The sequence below is a fragment of the Leopardus geoffroyi genome, chromosome E3, assembly GCF_018350155.1.
Source record: "Leopardus geoffroyi isolate Oge1 chromosome E3, O.geoffroyi_Oge1_pat1.0, whole genome shotgun sequence".
Classification (NCBI taxonomy): domain Eukaryota; kingdom Metazoa; phylum Chordata; class Mammalia; order Carnivora; family Felidae; genus Leopardus; species Leopardus geoffroyi.
Window position 1 is genome coordinate 22906051 of NC_059340.1, and position 14282 is coordinate 22920332.

General features: G+C 43.2%; 1 protein-coding gene across 3 annotated transcripts in view; it reads right to left on the reverse strand.

The window, feature by feature from the left end:
• The window catches only part of PRKCB (protein kinase C beta), a 333375-nt gene that overhangs the window by 196667 nt on the left and 122426 nt on the right, over positions 1-14282 (reverse strand). For all 3 annotated transcript variants that reach the window (XM_045461584.1, XM_045461583.1, XM_045461585.1), the window contains one exon: positions 1382-1464. In XM_045461584.1, coding sequence (XP_045317540.1) covers positions 1382-1464 — 83 coding nt within the window. The remainder of the gene's footprint in view (positions 1-1381; positions 1465-14282) is intronic.

Consider the following 14282-nt stretch of genomic DNA (forward strand, 5'->3'; position numbering starts at 1 on the left):
TCCCCCAAGGGTCCCACTGAGCAGAACAGGATCACCTGGTCACTCACTAACTACAAGGGAGCTTGCGAGGCAAGTATCAGGCATTTTCAGCTTTTGGCATGATAGCTGACATCTGCCAGAAAGAACACGGGGAGGGCTATGAACGGCTGTTGAGTAGGCTTTCGACGGTGTACCCCAAGCTTTGGGCACACTTAGACCAAGGCTTTATTTGTTAATGTTTATTTATTTTGATAGAGAGAGAGAGAGAGAGAGAGAGAGACAGAGAGACAGAGCGTGGGTGGGGGAGGGGCAGAGAGAGAGGGAGACACAGAATCCGTAGCAGGCTCCAGGCTCCGAGCTGCCAGCACAGAGCCCAACGCAGGGTTCGAACCCACAAACTGTGTGACCATGACCTGAGCTAAAGTCAGCCACTCAACCGACTGAGCCACAAAGGCTCCCCCCACAAAGGCTTTTGTCATATCCTTATAGGGCTCATACAGTCATTCACTATTAAGTTTCCTTAAATCAACTTATCTTTTGTTTAACCTAAATACCTTTATTTAGGTAGGAAATTTTACATCCCTGCTGTAAATTCAAAAACCACTACCAGACACATTTTTCTAATCTATATTAAAATAAGTTCATAATGATTAAAATAAAAGTTATTTGCCTGTTTTACCCAGCAGGACCCCCTGCCCCACCAATAATAGCCAGACTTTGGGACACACATAGCAGGGTAAACTCCTTTCCTCCTAATTCTTGGGCCCTGGTGTCAGGAATCCCCTCACAAACTTCTATAAAGTGCATCGTAAGGTACCGTCCTGACTACATTTTTACAGTAGTGGGAACAATCTAGCATCTGACCACCAGTCTCCATGCCCCGCCCCCCCAAAGATGAAGACATTTAGCAAAACCATAAGAGGGGAACTAGCTGGCTTCCTAGCTAGTGGCTAGGCTCCTAGTGGCTTCCCACTCCCAAAATGCTTTGTTTTATCCTTTCTGCTAAAATGAAAAATGTCTCAGAGGCTGAAGGGACCACCTCATGCCTTGGAATAAGAACAGTCCAACTTTTTTGGGGGCACCTGGGTGGCTCAGTCAGTTAAGTGTCCAACTTCAGCTCAGGTCACGATCTCACGGTTTGTGAGTTTGAGCCCCGTGTCGGCTCTGTGCTGACAGCTCAGAGCCTGGAGTCTGCTTCAGATTCTGTGTCTTCCTCTCTCTCTGCCCCTCCCATGCTCATGCTCTGTCTCTCTCTGTCTCAAAAATAAATAAACGTTAAAAAAAAAGTCCAACTTTTTTTTTTTTTTGGTGGGGGGCGTCTAAGCATACTCCTATTTACCCAAAAGGAGGCACTGACTATGGGCTGAGAGAGGTGACAGGTGACCAACGCCCCATTACTTACATCAGAGGCTGGACCTTTGTCAGCGCCTGGGCAGGAGAAAGTGACAAATTCATGGCACCGCTTGTGCACGACGAAACAGCAGACTGCAAAAGACAAAATAAGGGTAGGAGGAAGGGAGGAAGGGAAGTGGAGGGGGGGAGAGAGGGAAAAGGGGGAAGAGATCATTAAACCTGATTTCTCAAAAAGCAAAGGCTTTTACACCAAAATAAACAATGACATCAGCGTCCACACCTTATCCTTTTTTGAAGCCAAACCCTTGGGTACCCTCCTGCCGCATCTTGCAAAAGTGTTAAACTAGGGGTTCAAGAGATCACAACCACTCAAAATGACACCCCTCCCCCTCCCCAAAGATCACTTAAGCTGTCTGGTCTTGCGCTGGTTTTGAAACAGAATGTGATCTCTTAGATTGGGCACCACAAGATGCCGTCAGCTCATGTTTAGATCCAGAATGCATAAGAAATACATATCTTTAAACACGAGAATCACACTCAGAGACTGACATGCATAAGAGGAAGGGCCGTGCAGAAAAACAAAGTAAGCAGAAATGGCAGACCCGTGACCCCGCTCACCCAGAAGCAATGCCAACTGTAAGTGCAAGAGTGGAAGAAAAAGCCACAATGTTCACATTGTTACTACAGTAGTTTGTAACCAAATACATGCATACCTATATTAGAACTTGTATGAGTTAAATGCATCTATGATATGGCTCCACTATCTGGGAATTACACACTCGGGGGAAGGGGCAGTCAGAGGCCGTACGCAAAATAAAACTGATTTGGGGGGCACCTGGGTGGCTCAGTTGGTTGAGCGTCCAACTCTTGATTTCAGCTCAGGTCACCATTGCAGGGTCATGGGATTGATCGTGAAGACTGCTTAAGATTCTTTCTCTCCCTCTCCCCTCTCCCCCACTCACACACTCTCTAAAATAAAAAAAATTTTTAAACTGATTTTTGTTGGTGTGTTTCAAATCTACCTTTACAAACTCTAAACTGTGGCTTCCTGGAGGACGCATGCCACACTGCAGGAACCAGCTCAGAATCTTTCTAAGGAATATTCTCAGCGAATGAAACAGCCCAGGAAAGCTCAAGACTATCCCTAGTGATACAGTGAACCTGGGCAACAATCACTAGTGGCTGTTAACATCACAAAAAGACTCGGCCTGCCTATTGATGAAAGTTACCATGAAGTACTCACCACCTACCCAAGCACTCTGGCCAAAATAATCAAGCCTGAATCAGTTCAAGCATTTGGATCCAACTACCGATTTACAGAAAATACAAGTGACAGAGACACATATTAAATGACATCACAGGGAGGCAATGAGGAAAGAAACTTTTTTAATTTTTATTTATTTATTTATTTTTTTTTTAATTTTTTTTTCAATGTTTATTTATTTTTGGGACAGAGAGAGACAGAGCATGAACGGGGGAGGGGCAGAGAGAGAGGGAGACACAGAATCGGAAACAGGGTCCAGGCTCTGAGCCATCAGCCCAGAGCCTGACGCGGGGCTCGAACTCCCGGACCGCGAGATCGTGAGCTGGCTGAAGTCGGACGCTTAACCGACTGTGCCACCCAGGCGCCCCAATTTTTATTTATTTTTGAGAGAGAGAGAGCACACGGGGGAGGGGGAGGGGGAGAGGGAGAGGGAGACACAGAATCAGAAGCAGGCACCAGGCTCTGAGCCATCAGCACACAGCCCCATGTGGGACTCGAATTCACAAACTGTAAGATCCTGACCTGAGGGGAAGTCGGACGCTTAAGGGACTGAGCCACCCAGGCGCCCCATAGGAAAAATTTTTTAATATACAACATTGTAGAAAAACTACAAGACAACCAAATAGTTTCTTCAACAAAGTAGTTGTAAAGAGGACAGGAGAGACTTTTAGAAAAGTTAAGCTCTTCTGCAGGATACTGTAGGGGTGGGGACACTTATGGAATGTACAACGCAAAGTGGGAAACCTAATATACACTGTGCTTTTAGTTACTAACAGTGTACCCACAGCAGCTCATTAATTGTAACAAATGTACCACACTACTGACAGATTTTTTTAAGTGCTTTACATATATTACTTTGTTTGATACTCGTAACAATACCTTAAGGCCTTTTGTTATTTTAATTGAGGTATAATTGACATGTAACATTATTATTAATTTCAGTGTACAAAATAACGATTCCATGTTTGTATATACTGCAAAGTAATCACCCAAATGCCTAGGTAACATCCATCACCCCACATTGTTACCAATTTTTTCTTGTGATGAGATCTTTTGAGATCTTCTCTCCCAGTAACTTTTAAATATACAATATAGTGCTATTAACTGTAATCACCACACAGTACATGACATGCCCAAAACTTAGTTCTTTTGACCACCTCCATCCCCTGCCTCTGGCACCAACCAAATTGTTCTCTATGAACTTGGTTTTTGTTTTTGTTTTTAAGATTCCACATCTAAGTGAGATTATACTGTATTTACCTTTCTCTGTCTGACTGATCTCATTTGCAAGATGTTGATAATAGAGAAACTGAGGGGGGATAGGGTTGAGGAAGCATATGGGAACTCTCTGTACTTTCTTAATTTTTTTATTTTTTATTTTAGAGAGAGAGCGTGCAAGCAGGGGAGAGGGACAGAGGGAGAAAGAGAGACAATCTTAAGCAGGCTCCACTCAGCACGGAGCCCAACACAGGGCTCAGTCTCATGACCCTGGGATCGCGATCTGAGCGGAAATCAAGAGTTGGACGTTCAACCAACTGAGCCACCCGAGCGCCCCAGAACTCTCTGTACTTTCTTACCAAGTTTTCTGTATATTTAAAACTGTTGCACCTGCTTCGGATTCTGTGTCTCCCTCTCTCTCTGCCCCTCCCCTGCTCGCACTCTGTCTCTCTCTCAAAAATAAATAAGCATTAGAAAAAAAAAATTAAAACTGTTCCAAAAGAAAAAAAAACTGCAAGAAGTAAAGAGTAGGGCAGAGAAGCAACCTATATATTCAAAGAGATTTAAGAAACTTATCAACTAAATGCAATATGTGGACCCTGTTTAGATCCCAGTTTAAATAAGTTACTAGTCTGGACAATAATGAAATAATCAGGAAAATGGATACATTCACTTTGTGATGATAAGAGGGAATTACTGCTATGGATAGGGGATTAAAAAACTTTTGATGTGGTTATTTTTTTGTTAAAGAATCCTCATCTTTGAGGCTACATCCTGAAATCTCTATGGATAAAATGATTTAATTAAAATAATTAAGCATGACAGGAAGGAGATAGAAAGGGAAGGGTTATAGATGGGAAAAAAATTAGTCATGACTAATTATTTGAACCTGAATGATGGACACATGAGGATTCATTATACTAAGCAGTCTACCTTAATTTTTTTTTAATGTTTTATTTATTTTTGAGACAGAGAGAGACAGAGCATGAACAAGGGAGGGGCAGAGAGAGAGAGACACAGAATCCGAAGCAGGCTCCAGGCTCTGAGCTGTCAGCAAAGAGCCCGACTCAGGGCTCGAACTCACAAACCACGAGATCATGTCCTGAGCCGAAGTCGGATGCCCAACCGACTGAGCCACCCAGGTGCCTGAAGCAGTCTACTTTCATGTATGTTTGGTATTTTCCACAATGCAAAAATTTTAAATCCTCATGGTTGGGAACCAAAAAGAGGTCCAAAGGAGGCAATTTCTTTCTCCTTTGCTTACTCCCTTTTCTGTTTTAATAGTTACTGTATTTTATGAGTCATATATACTTTGTATAAAGACGTTTGTGTTAAACAGTGTGTGTGTGTGTGTGTGTGTGTGTGTGTGTGTGTGTGTGTGTGTCTGTCCCGCTCTGGGCCTATATGTCTATGAATGCCAAGAGAAATATATGAACAATGGTCAACAGAAGCCAGGGATGGTTATCTCTGGGCAGGATTGCCAGTTGCAGGAGCCAGACTTATGACATCTGGACAAATTTGCCATGATGACGGCTCTGTGACCTTGAAGCCTTCTTGAGCACAGCCCCCAGCCTCATTCTTTCTGTTTCGTTCAACCACACCCTCAAATACACGGTTGGAACATAATGTTCTTGATGTGCTCTGGAGATAGGACTATGACACACAATTCTGCTTGAGTGTCTCTCCCAGGTGGTCTACTAACACATACTCCCCAGCCTCTGGGGCTATGAAAGCAGGGCTTGTGGAAGTTGGGGCTGTGGAGATCTACTCATCTTGCAGCCACCCAAGACCTGCTTCTGTCTGTAAGTCCCCTTGCTGAATCATTTCTTACCAAGCTGGATTTGGCTTTTTTTTCCCCCCTTTGGTCCTGTGATTCCTTCGGCCTTTAGAGGTCATTTTGCATACACCTCCTTTTCACAGAACACCAATTATGTCCACTTTCAACCTCACATTTTTCTATATTGTTCAAAGTGTTTACAATGAGTAAATATTAGTTATATAATCAGGGAAAATAAGCCTATTTCCATTTTGAAACAAAACCAAGAGTCAAAGAAAAACACAGGTCAGGGAATGAAAAATATTATTGCCAGAATTGGAAACTCAGGGGTTGGGGTGATAGCTGAATGGACACGGCTAAAGAGGAATTTAGCAAACTGGAAGTCTAAATTGAGGGACTGCCCCAGAATTCAACAAAAGGTGTGGGAAGGCATAGAAGAAATGATACAAACGTGGAGGATAGATCCAAACATTTTAATATCCATCTAAATGGATGTTCAAGAGAGAACAGAGAGAATGGTAAAGGTGCAATCAAAGAAAATAGAAAAAGAAAATTCCCTAAAGATTAAGAAGAATTTGAGTCATTAATTTGAAAGAAACAATCAAGCAAGCATCAGTATGTATAAAGGAAGAAAAGACTGAGAGTGACAGTATCTGGGATCATTCCAACATGTCCAGCAGGGGCAGGAAGAGAGGAGGGGGAAGACTACCAAAAAAAGAACCAAAATAATTTTGACATCCGATTTCTCATCTGCAATTCTGAATTCGTGAATATGATAGAGCAGTATCTTCAAAGGCTTAGGAAAATTCATTTCAACTGAAAACCTCATACGAAGCCAAAATGGCATTCAAATGAAGGTACAAAATAAAGACATTTCCAAATACAGGGACCTAGAAAATTTACTTCCCACAAAAGGAGTACTAGAGTGTATACACCCCACAAAACAATAACCCCACCAAAAAAATGAATGAAAAGAGGCATAAGAAACAGTAGTGAAAGAAAGAACAAAAACAAAGAGGGAGGGCCGCCTGGCCCACTCAGTTGGTAAAGCATACCACTCTTGACCTCAGGGTTGTTAAGTTCAAGCCCCACATTGGGTATAGAGATTAGTTTTTTTTTAATCTTTAAAACACACACACACACACACACACACACACACACACAAAGGGAGTGAGGAGGAGGAAGACTCTAAGTCATAAGAAATGGGGGTGGGAGAAGGGCTGTAACACTGAGATGTGCAAAGAGTCTTGTCTTATTCCTCAAGAGGTTATGGATACTGAGAAGGCACATATAAGACACTGTAAGCTTGAATATATGTGCTAACAATTAAGAACAAGAATAGAAATATTACGTATAATTTTCAGACTACTGAAAGAAAAAACTGGACAAAGAAAACTCAATCCAACTACACTTGAAAGGGCCCTCCCACACGCCCAAATTTCATATAAATATTATATTCTTTTCTTTTTTTACTCCTGTATAGAATGACTTACACTTCAAATTCTTTAATCCATCTGTAATTTCTTGGCACCTGATGTGCATGGGAATCTACTTTGCCTTTTTTTTTTTTTTTTTTTTTTGTCCAAATAGGTGATCAGTTGTCCCAATGTGTTTCATTGATAATCCATCCCTTCCTATACACTGGGGTCTGTCTCTGGACCTTCTGTTCTCTTCCACTGGTATGTCTTAGAGCACAGCAGTGTGAGTTTTAATTATAGTAGCTTTATAATATGTTACATCTCAGCAGGGCAAGTCCTCTCTCCTTATCCTTACATCCAACATTTTCTTGGCAATCACTGCGTGTTTATTCTTCCAAGTGAACTTTAGAATCAGTTTACCAAGCTTTTAAAAATACCAATGGAATTCTTATTGGAATTGTATTTAGTCAACCACCCCACACAAAGAAATATTCACTGGAACTTTGTTTGAAATTGTCTCAAATTTAGAAAAGTATCAAGAGAGCTGACACTTCTACAAACAATGAGTCTTTCTATCAGGAATAGGGTGTCCCCTTGTTAAAATCTGACTTTGTGTCATCTAATGAAGTCTTCAATTTTCTCCACAGGTCCTACACATTTCTCATTTAGTCGAGGGAACCTTTTTTTACACAATTGTGATTTGGACATTTTTTTCCATTTTATTTTCCAACTGGTGATGGTTTACAAATAGAGAAACAATATATTTATTTTGTAAGCATTTTTTTAAACTCTTAATAGTTTTTTTCTGGGTTTCAGTTGCTTTCTTTGAGGTTTCTAGAAAAAGAAACATATTAGACCCATTAATAATATTTTTTTTCCCTCTCTGATAGATACACCTCTTTTCTTTCCTTATCTTTCCCCCTCCTTCTCATATTTCCATGTCTGTAACTTTCAGAACAATGTGGAAAAAAGGGGATGAAAACAGACAGCCCTGCCCATTCTGAACTTTTACCAGCTTTACCTCTCCCTCAAACTAATTCTTCTCAAACTAATTCTTAGAATTTATACTTCCCTTGGGAACTGTCCATAGTGTTCGCCTCAGTGTATGTCCACTGTGTCTGCTCATCTGGGATGATAATATGCACCTTCTCATTCTTTCTTCACATTGTATTTTTAGGTAGTTTCTCTTTTTATTTTTTCCAGAGATTTGTCCCATTCGTTGTCTATTTGATTTTTCTACCATTAGAGATGCAAATCATGGATATGTTTCTCAATTCAACTGCTTTTTTTCTACATTATTCACTGCTACTTTTATTTTTATTGCCCTGCTTATTTTAATTGTACTACTTATCCATATTTGTTATTGCATTACTTCCTAGTTAGGAGGATGAATTCTGGAGTCAGGTGGCGAGGTGTGGATCCTGGGCACATTATCTTATCTCCCTAGGCCTCAGTTTCTTCTCTAGAAAATGACGGTGATAATAACAGCAACTATATTACAAGGGTGTTGTCAGAATTAAGTCAGTTAATACATGCTCAGAACTGTGCCGAGGATATCAGGAGTATTCATCAAATGTCTGCTGCTATTATTTATAGTTCTTTCTCAAGCTTCTTGAATGAACAGCTCAGTTAATTTATTCCCATTCTTCTTCATTAAAAATTCAAGATTTTTGGGTGCCTGGGAGGCTCAGTTGGTTGAGCATCCAACTTCGGATCAGGTCATTATCTCGCAGTTTGTGGGGTGGAGCCCCACATCAGGCTCTGTGCTGACAGCTCAGAGCCTGGATCCTGTTTCAGATTCGGCGTCCCCTCCCCCTCTCTCTTCTCCTCCCCTGCTAGTGCACTCTCTCTCTCTCTCTCTCTCTCTCAGAAATAATAGAAAAACTTAAAAAAAAATTAGGGGCACCTGAGTGACTCAGTCAATTAAGTGTCTGACTTCAGCTCAGGTCATGACCTCAGGGTCTGAGAGTTCAAGCCCCACATCAGGCCCTGTGTTGACAGCTCAGAGCCTGAAGTCTGCTTCAGATTCTGTGTCTCCCTCTCTCTCTGCCCCTCCCCTGTTCATGCTCTGTCTCTCTGTCTCTATCTCAATAAATAAACACTAAATTTTTTTTTTAATTAAAGATTTTAAAGCTAAAACTTCCCTTTCAAGTACAGCTCTGGTGGCATTGTATGTTTTATACTGAGTTGCCATTTTTAAGTTACTAAGTGGTCTCTTTCGGTTCTAATTTCAACCCAGAACTGTTTAGAGAAGTTCTTCCCCACCACCGCCATTTACAAGTAGTCACTGTGGTCTAGAATCTTTCTTCAAAACATCTAAAATCTCAGTTAAGATCTTATTCATCCTTAGTCTCTTTAAGGGGGCAGGGTGCAGGATTCATCTCTACTTTCCTAGTGTCTGCTCCAACTCCTGGTACATAAGCGATACTTAGTAAACCAGTATTTTGTGAATCAACGAAAAAAAGAACGAACTACCATCAGCCACAGAAGAAAAAGAAAGCCCAATCAACCAACCTCTTGGTAACACGGAGCTCTGGCAGGCCTTCCACAGTCCACCCCCACGAACAGGGACAGAAGTACAGCAGCCATTGTCAAGGTCTCTTTAAGGGAGCCTTCCAACTGACCACGGAAATAACCCATTGCCACCAAGCTAGAATCAATGCGCCAAGTGACTTGACTACACTCCAGCCTACTCCATGGAGAAGCTGGGAACATACTGGAACATCGATGAGCTTCTGGTACAGGTACCTCCTTTACACAATGCGTTTCTGGAAGTTGTGTAAATCAAATTCCCCATTAACTAAAACACTATAAAGAAAAGTAGTAAGGCTGGCTATTTAAAGAAACAAACTAAATCCTTTTGTGATACAAATAAACACCCCCTCATTTCTGTTTGGCAAATTCAGGGTAAAATCAGTTTTTCTTTAAAAAGAGACAACATTTACTGAGCTGTGAAACACACACCAGGTCCTACTTTCAAACAGGTACTTGGGAAGAGCCAAGAATTCCTAGATCCTTCATGGTTTATTCAACAGCTCCTTGCTCTGCAGAAGTTAAAAGCCCGCAGCCCACAGCCCTCAGCCCTCAGAATCCAGCCTGTAGCCATGCTTCACGAGGACTATACAATGGAGTCTCAAACTCAAATGCCTGGGGGCCAGGTGAGCAATGAAACTGTCCAAGGGTCAGGTGGAAGAATGCATGCATGACCTAAAAGGGAAAATTAGGACTCAGCTCTAGTAGAGAATGAGATGAAAGGTCCCAGCTCTATCCACCTCCGCCCCTCCCTTTTTACATGTAAGATCGTGAAGGTCACAGGCCAGCTCTGTAGGTAGAATAATGCCTTCCTCCAACCCTCACCAAAAACGTCCATGTCCTAATCTGCGGAACTCGTGAATGTTACCTTTGGTGGAAAAACAGACGTTGCAGATGTGATTAAATTAAGGATCTTGAGATGGCAAATTATCTTGGACTATACTGGTGGGACCAATGTAATCACAAGGGTCCTTACCAGCTGGGGGCAGGAGGGTCAGAGTCAGAGGGGGAGATGTGACAGCAGAAGCGGAGTTTGGAGTGATGTCACTGCTGGAAAGGAACACGAGCCAAGGAATGTGGGTGGCCTCCAGCAGATAGAAAAGGCATGGAACAGATTGCCCCTGGAGCGTCCAGAAGGAACTCAGCCCTGCTGACACCTGGATTTTAGCCCCATAAGACCCATTTCAGACTCCTAACCTCCAGAACTGTAAGATTATGAATCTGTGTTGTAATACGCCAGTATGTTTGCAGTAACTTGCTACAGCAACGATAGGAAAACAATATCCCAGCTACTGGTTGATCCCAGAAGCAGAAGACCTTAGTCAAAAGCCCAGGGTACTTCTCTGGAGCATCTGTCCCAAGAACACACTGGGACCCTGACTTCATCTCACACTGCACCCCACCCCTAAATTCCCAATTCTAACCACTATAATGTATTTATTCATTGCATCCAAAGGGGTGTGAATCAAGTTATCAACATTTCATTTTTTCCTTTCGGAGTTGATTCTCTCCTTCTACCTCATTCTCACTGGGCTCTCTAGTGGCAAATTGACATCCCTGGAAGTAATCTTTGTCCCCGAATCCTGCAACATCTGCCCGAGACAGAAATTCCAGGGCTAGTTGCAGGTGTCTGTGGAGGGAGAAGTAAGAGAAGGGCCCTCAGCTCTTTCCTCAGCCCTCACCTGTCTCAGCTTCCAAACAGCTGGCTTGCAAGAGAGAAAATCCTGTCTTCTGCCAAGAGTTACTCGGGGCTCTGCTGGACCTCGGTTTGAACCTTCATTTACCACCTATACACTGAAGCCATTACTCCAACCACTACACCTCTCTGGGCCTCAGTTTCTTGTCTCCAAAATGGGAACAATAAGAGTATCTACTCTCAGAAGCCTGTTTTGAAGCTTAGAGACAACACACACAAAGTGCTGGATGGACAGGGACACTGGAGTTGGAACCACCAGTCCTCGTATCTTGCTTTGCGATGGCTGGGGAGGACCCCTTTTTCCTCCTGGGTCAAAGCCAAATCACAGGCATGAAACTCTGCCTAGTGTGCAAGATGAGGCAGGACTCCCCTGTATGTTTTCCCAAACCATCTCCACAATCAAAGGCACAGTTTGCACCCAACACCTAGCCCCTGGCATTCAGAAGACTGACCCACACGGTCACACTACTTGAGTTCACAGAGGGATTTCACATCCGTGATTTCACCCGAGCCTCATCACGGCCCTGTGAGGAAGACGTTTTGACCTGCCTTGTGTTGACAGAGGTGCTAATGCTTAGAGAGAAACGATGTGTCCAAGGGCGTCCAGCTAGTCAGTGGCACTTCTTGTACTAGCAACCAGGTTTGTCTTCCTCTAGAGCCCACACTCAACTAACACGGTGTCACTGCTTTTGTGTTTGTCATCTATCTCACTGTTCCAGAAGAAATCCTCCCCCGCTTTCCTCACCCCCGCCATCCAGTCAGTTGCTAAATCTTACTGAATCTTCCTTCGCAACATCTTTTATACCATATCCTCTTGTACATTCCCCACTGGTTCCACCCTAACTGCCCCCAGCAACTCAGACACGCAATCGTGCCACGAAGCCTGGTCTCCCCAGAAATGGACGAGTCCACCTTGATATCACATCCCTACGAGCCAAGGTTTTCCAGAACTGCAAAGGAGCTGCGGCCACCACTGTCACACAACAGCCATGATTTCTAAATGAGATGTCATGTACAAATGTGCAGCAGGAGGGCACAAAGCAAGCTCTCTAGGAAGGTTTATTTTACTTCCTTCCAGGTTACAGGGGTTCATGGGACAAACTCTGCAGCCAAGCTGCCTGGATTCTACAGCAGGTGCCACTATTTATTAGCTCTGTGACCTTGAATAAGTCCACTGACCTTGCCGTGTCTCTGGTTCCCAGTCTATAAAACAGAAACAATAATAGTACTTTTCTGACAGTTGTTATTAGGCTTATGAATTAATCTTGGCACAGTGTATGGACACAGTAAGTGCCAAACAGATACTAAGTATTGTCAATAAGATTCCTACCTACTCCCCTCCACCCCATGCAGCCTACACACTCTTTAAAAATTCATGCTCTGAAAACTCACTCTTTATATCCTTTCCCTGCTCTGACACATTCACTAGCTGCCTACTGCCTAAAGCTGCAGTGACCAATGGCAGCCACTAGCCACATGGGGCCATGCTTATTTAAATTCATTAGGTAAAATTTAAGATTGAGGTCCTCAGGGGCACCTGGGTGGCTCAGTCGGTTAAGCGTCCGACTCTTGATTTCAGCTCAGGTCAGGATCTCACGGTTCATGAGATCAAGCCCCACATCAGACTCTGTGCTGACAGTGCGGAGCCTGCTTGGGATTCTCTCTCTCGCTCGCTCACTCACTCTCGCTCTCTTTGCCCCTCCCCCCACTTGCACTCTCTCGCACACATTCTCTCTCAAAATAAATAAAGTTTTAAAAACTTATTTAAAAACTAGGTAAATAAGGGGCGCCTGGGTGGCCCAGTTGGTTGGGCGACTGACTTTGGCTCAGGTCATGATCTCACAGTTTGTGAGTTCGAGCCCCACGTCGGGCTCTGTGCTGACAGCTCAGAGCCCGGAGCCTGCTTTGGATTCTGTGTCTCCCCCTCTCTCTACCCCTCCCCTGCTCACACTCTGTGCCTCTCTGTCTCTCAATAATAAATAAACGTTAAAAAAATTTTTTTAAACTAGGTAAATACAATAAATAAAATTGAGTTTCACATTCACACTAACCACACTATTGCAAGTGCTTAATCTTAAGTGGCTAGAAACTACCATATTGGACACTCAACTATTGTAAGTGCTTGATCATCACAGAAACTCATCATAGAAAGTCTTAATGGACAGCACTGGCCTAAGAACAAAGTTCGAATTCTGTAGCTTAGCATCCATTGACAGTATAACCACAGTATAACTTTAGTCTTGTCTCCTCTGACTCCTGTGCCTCACACTCCTGCCCAGGCTAGATGACTCTCCCTTTCCATAACGCGTTTTCCTCACCCTCTACTGTGCAAATTTGTTCCACAAACATATCCATGCCAGCAGACCATCATATGCAATCCACAAAGGAAACTGAAGGCAGAGGAGCTCCCACCGGCATATTGAAAGCCACATTGGAATAGAAATGACACGTGCCACATGATAATTCAACTCAGGAGCCCCACGGGACAATGGTTGGCTCATCCTACTTACTTTAAAGCAGGGGTTACAAACTCAAATGCCTACTGAGACTAGCCCTTGTGACTAAGTGAAGCAAGCCGGTGCAATCCAGCAGAGGAAGGTGGCTGAACTGAAGTGGAGAACGCATACCCATCCCAGAGACACTCCATCCAACAGCAGCCCTGGGGTCACCAGTCCAGCACAGCCAGACAGGAGTTTTTTTTAAAGCTCTGCACGACCCACCCAAAGACATCGAGTCTCTCCAGTTTACAAGCTCCGCTTTTGTGGGTCATCCTGACTCACGTTGGCTACATATTATCTCTGAGCTAAAATATCCTCAACCACAGAATAGGAATAAGACCACCTACTTCATACAGGATTATGAGAATGAGACCAGATTAATGTGCCTGGAGTGTGCCTGCCTCCCGTCTAATTCTTAGTAAAAATATGAATGAATGCATTAACAACGAATGGATGAATGAATGAATGAATGGGCTCTTTGGTCATTCTCACATTCAGACATCGCTCACCATGGCTGAGTCAAGAGGCAAGCAGCTGCGGCCAGGAG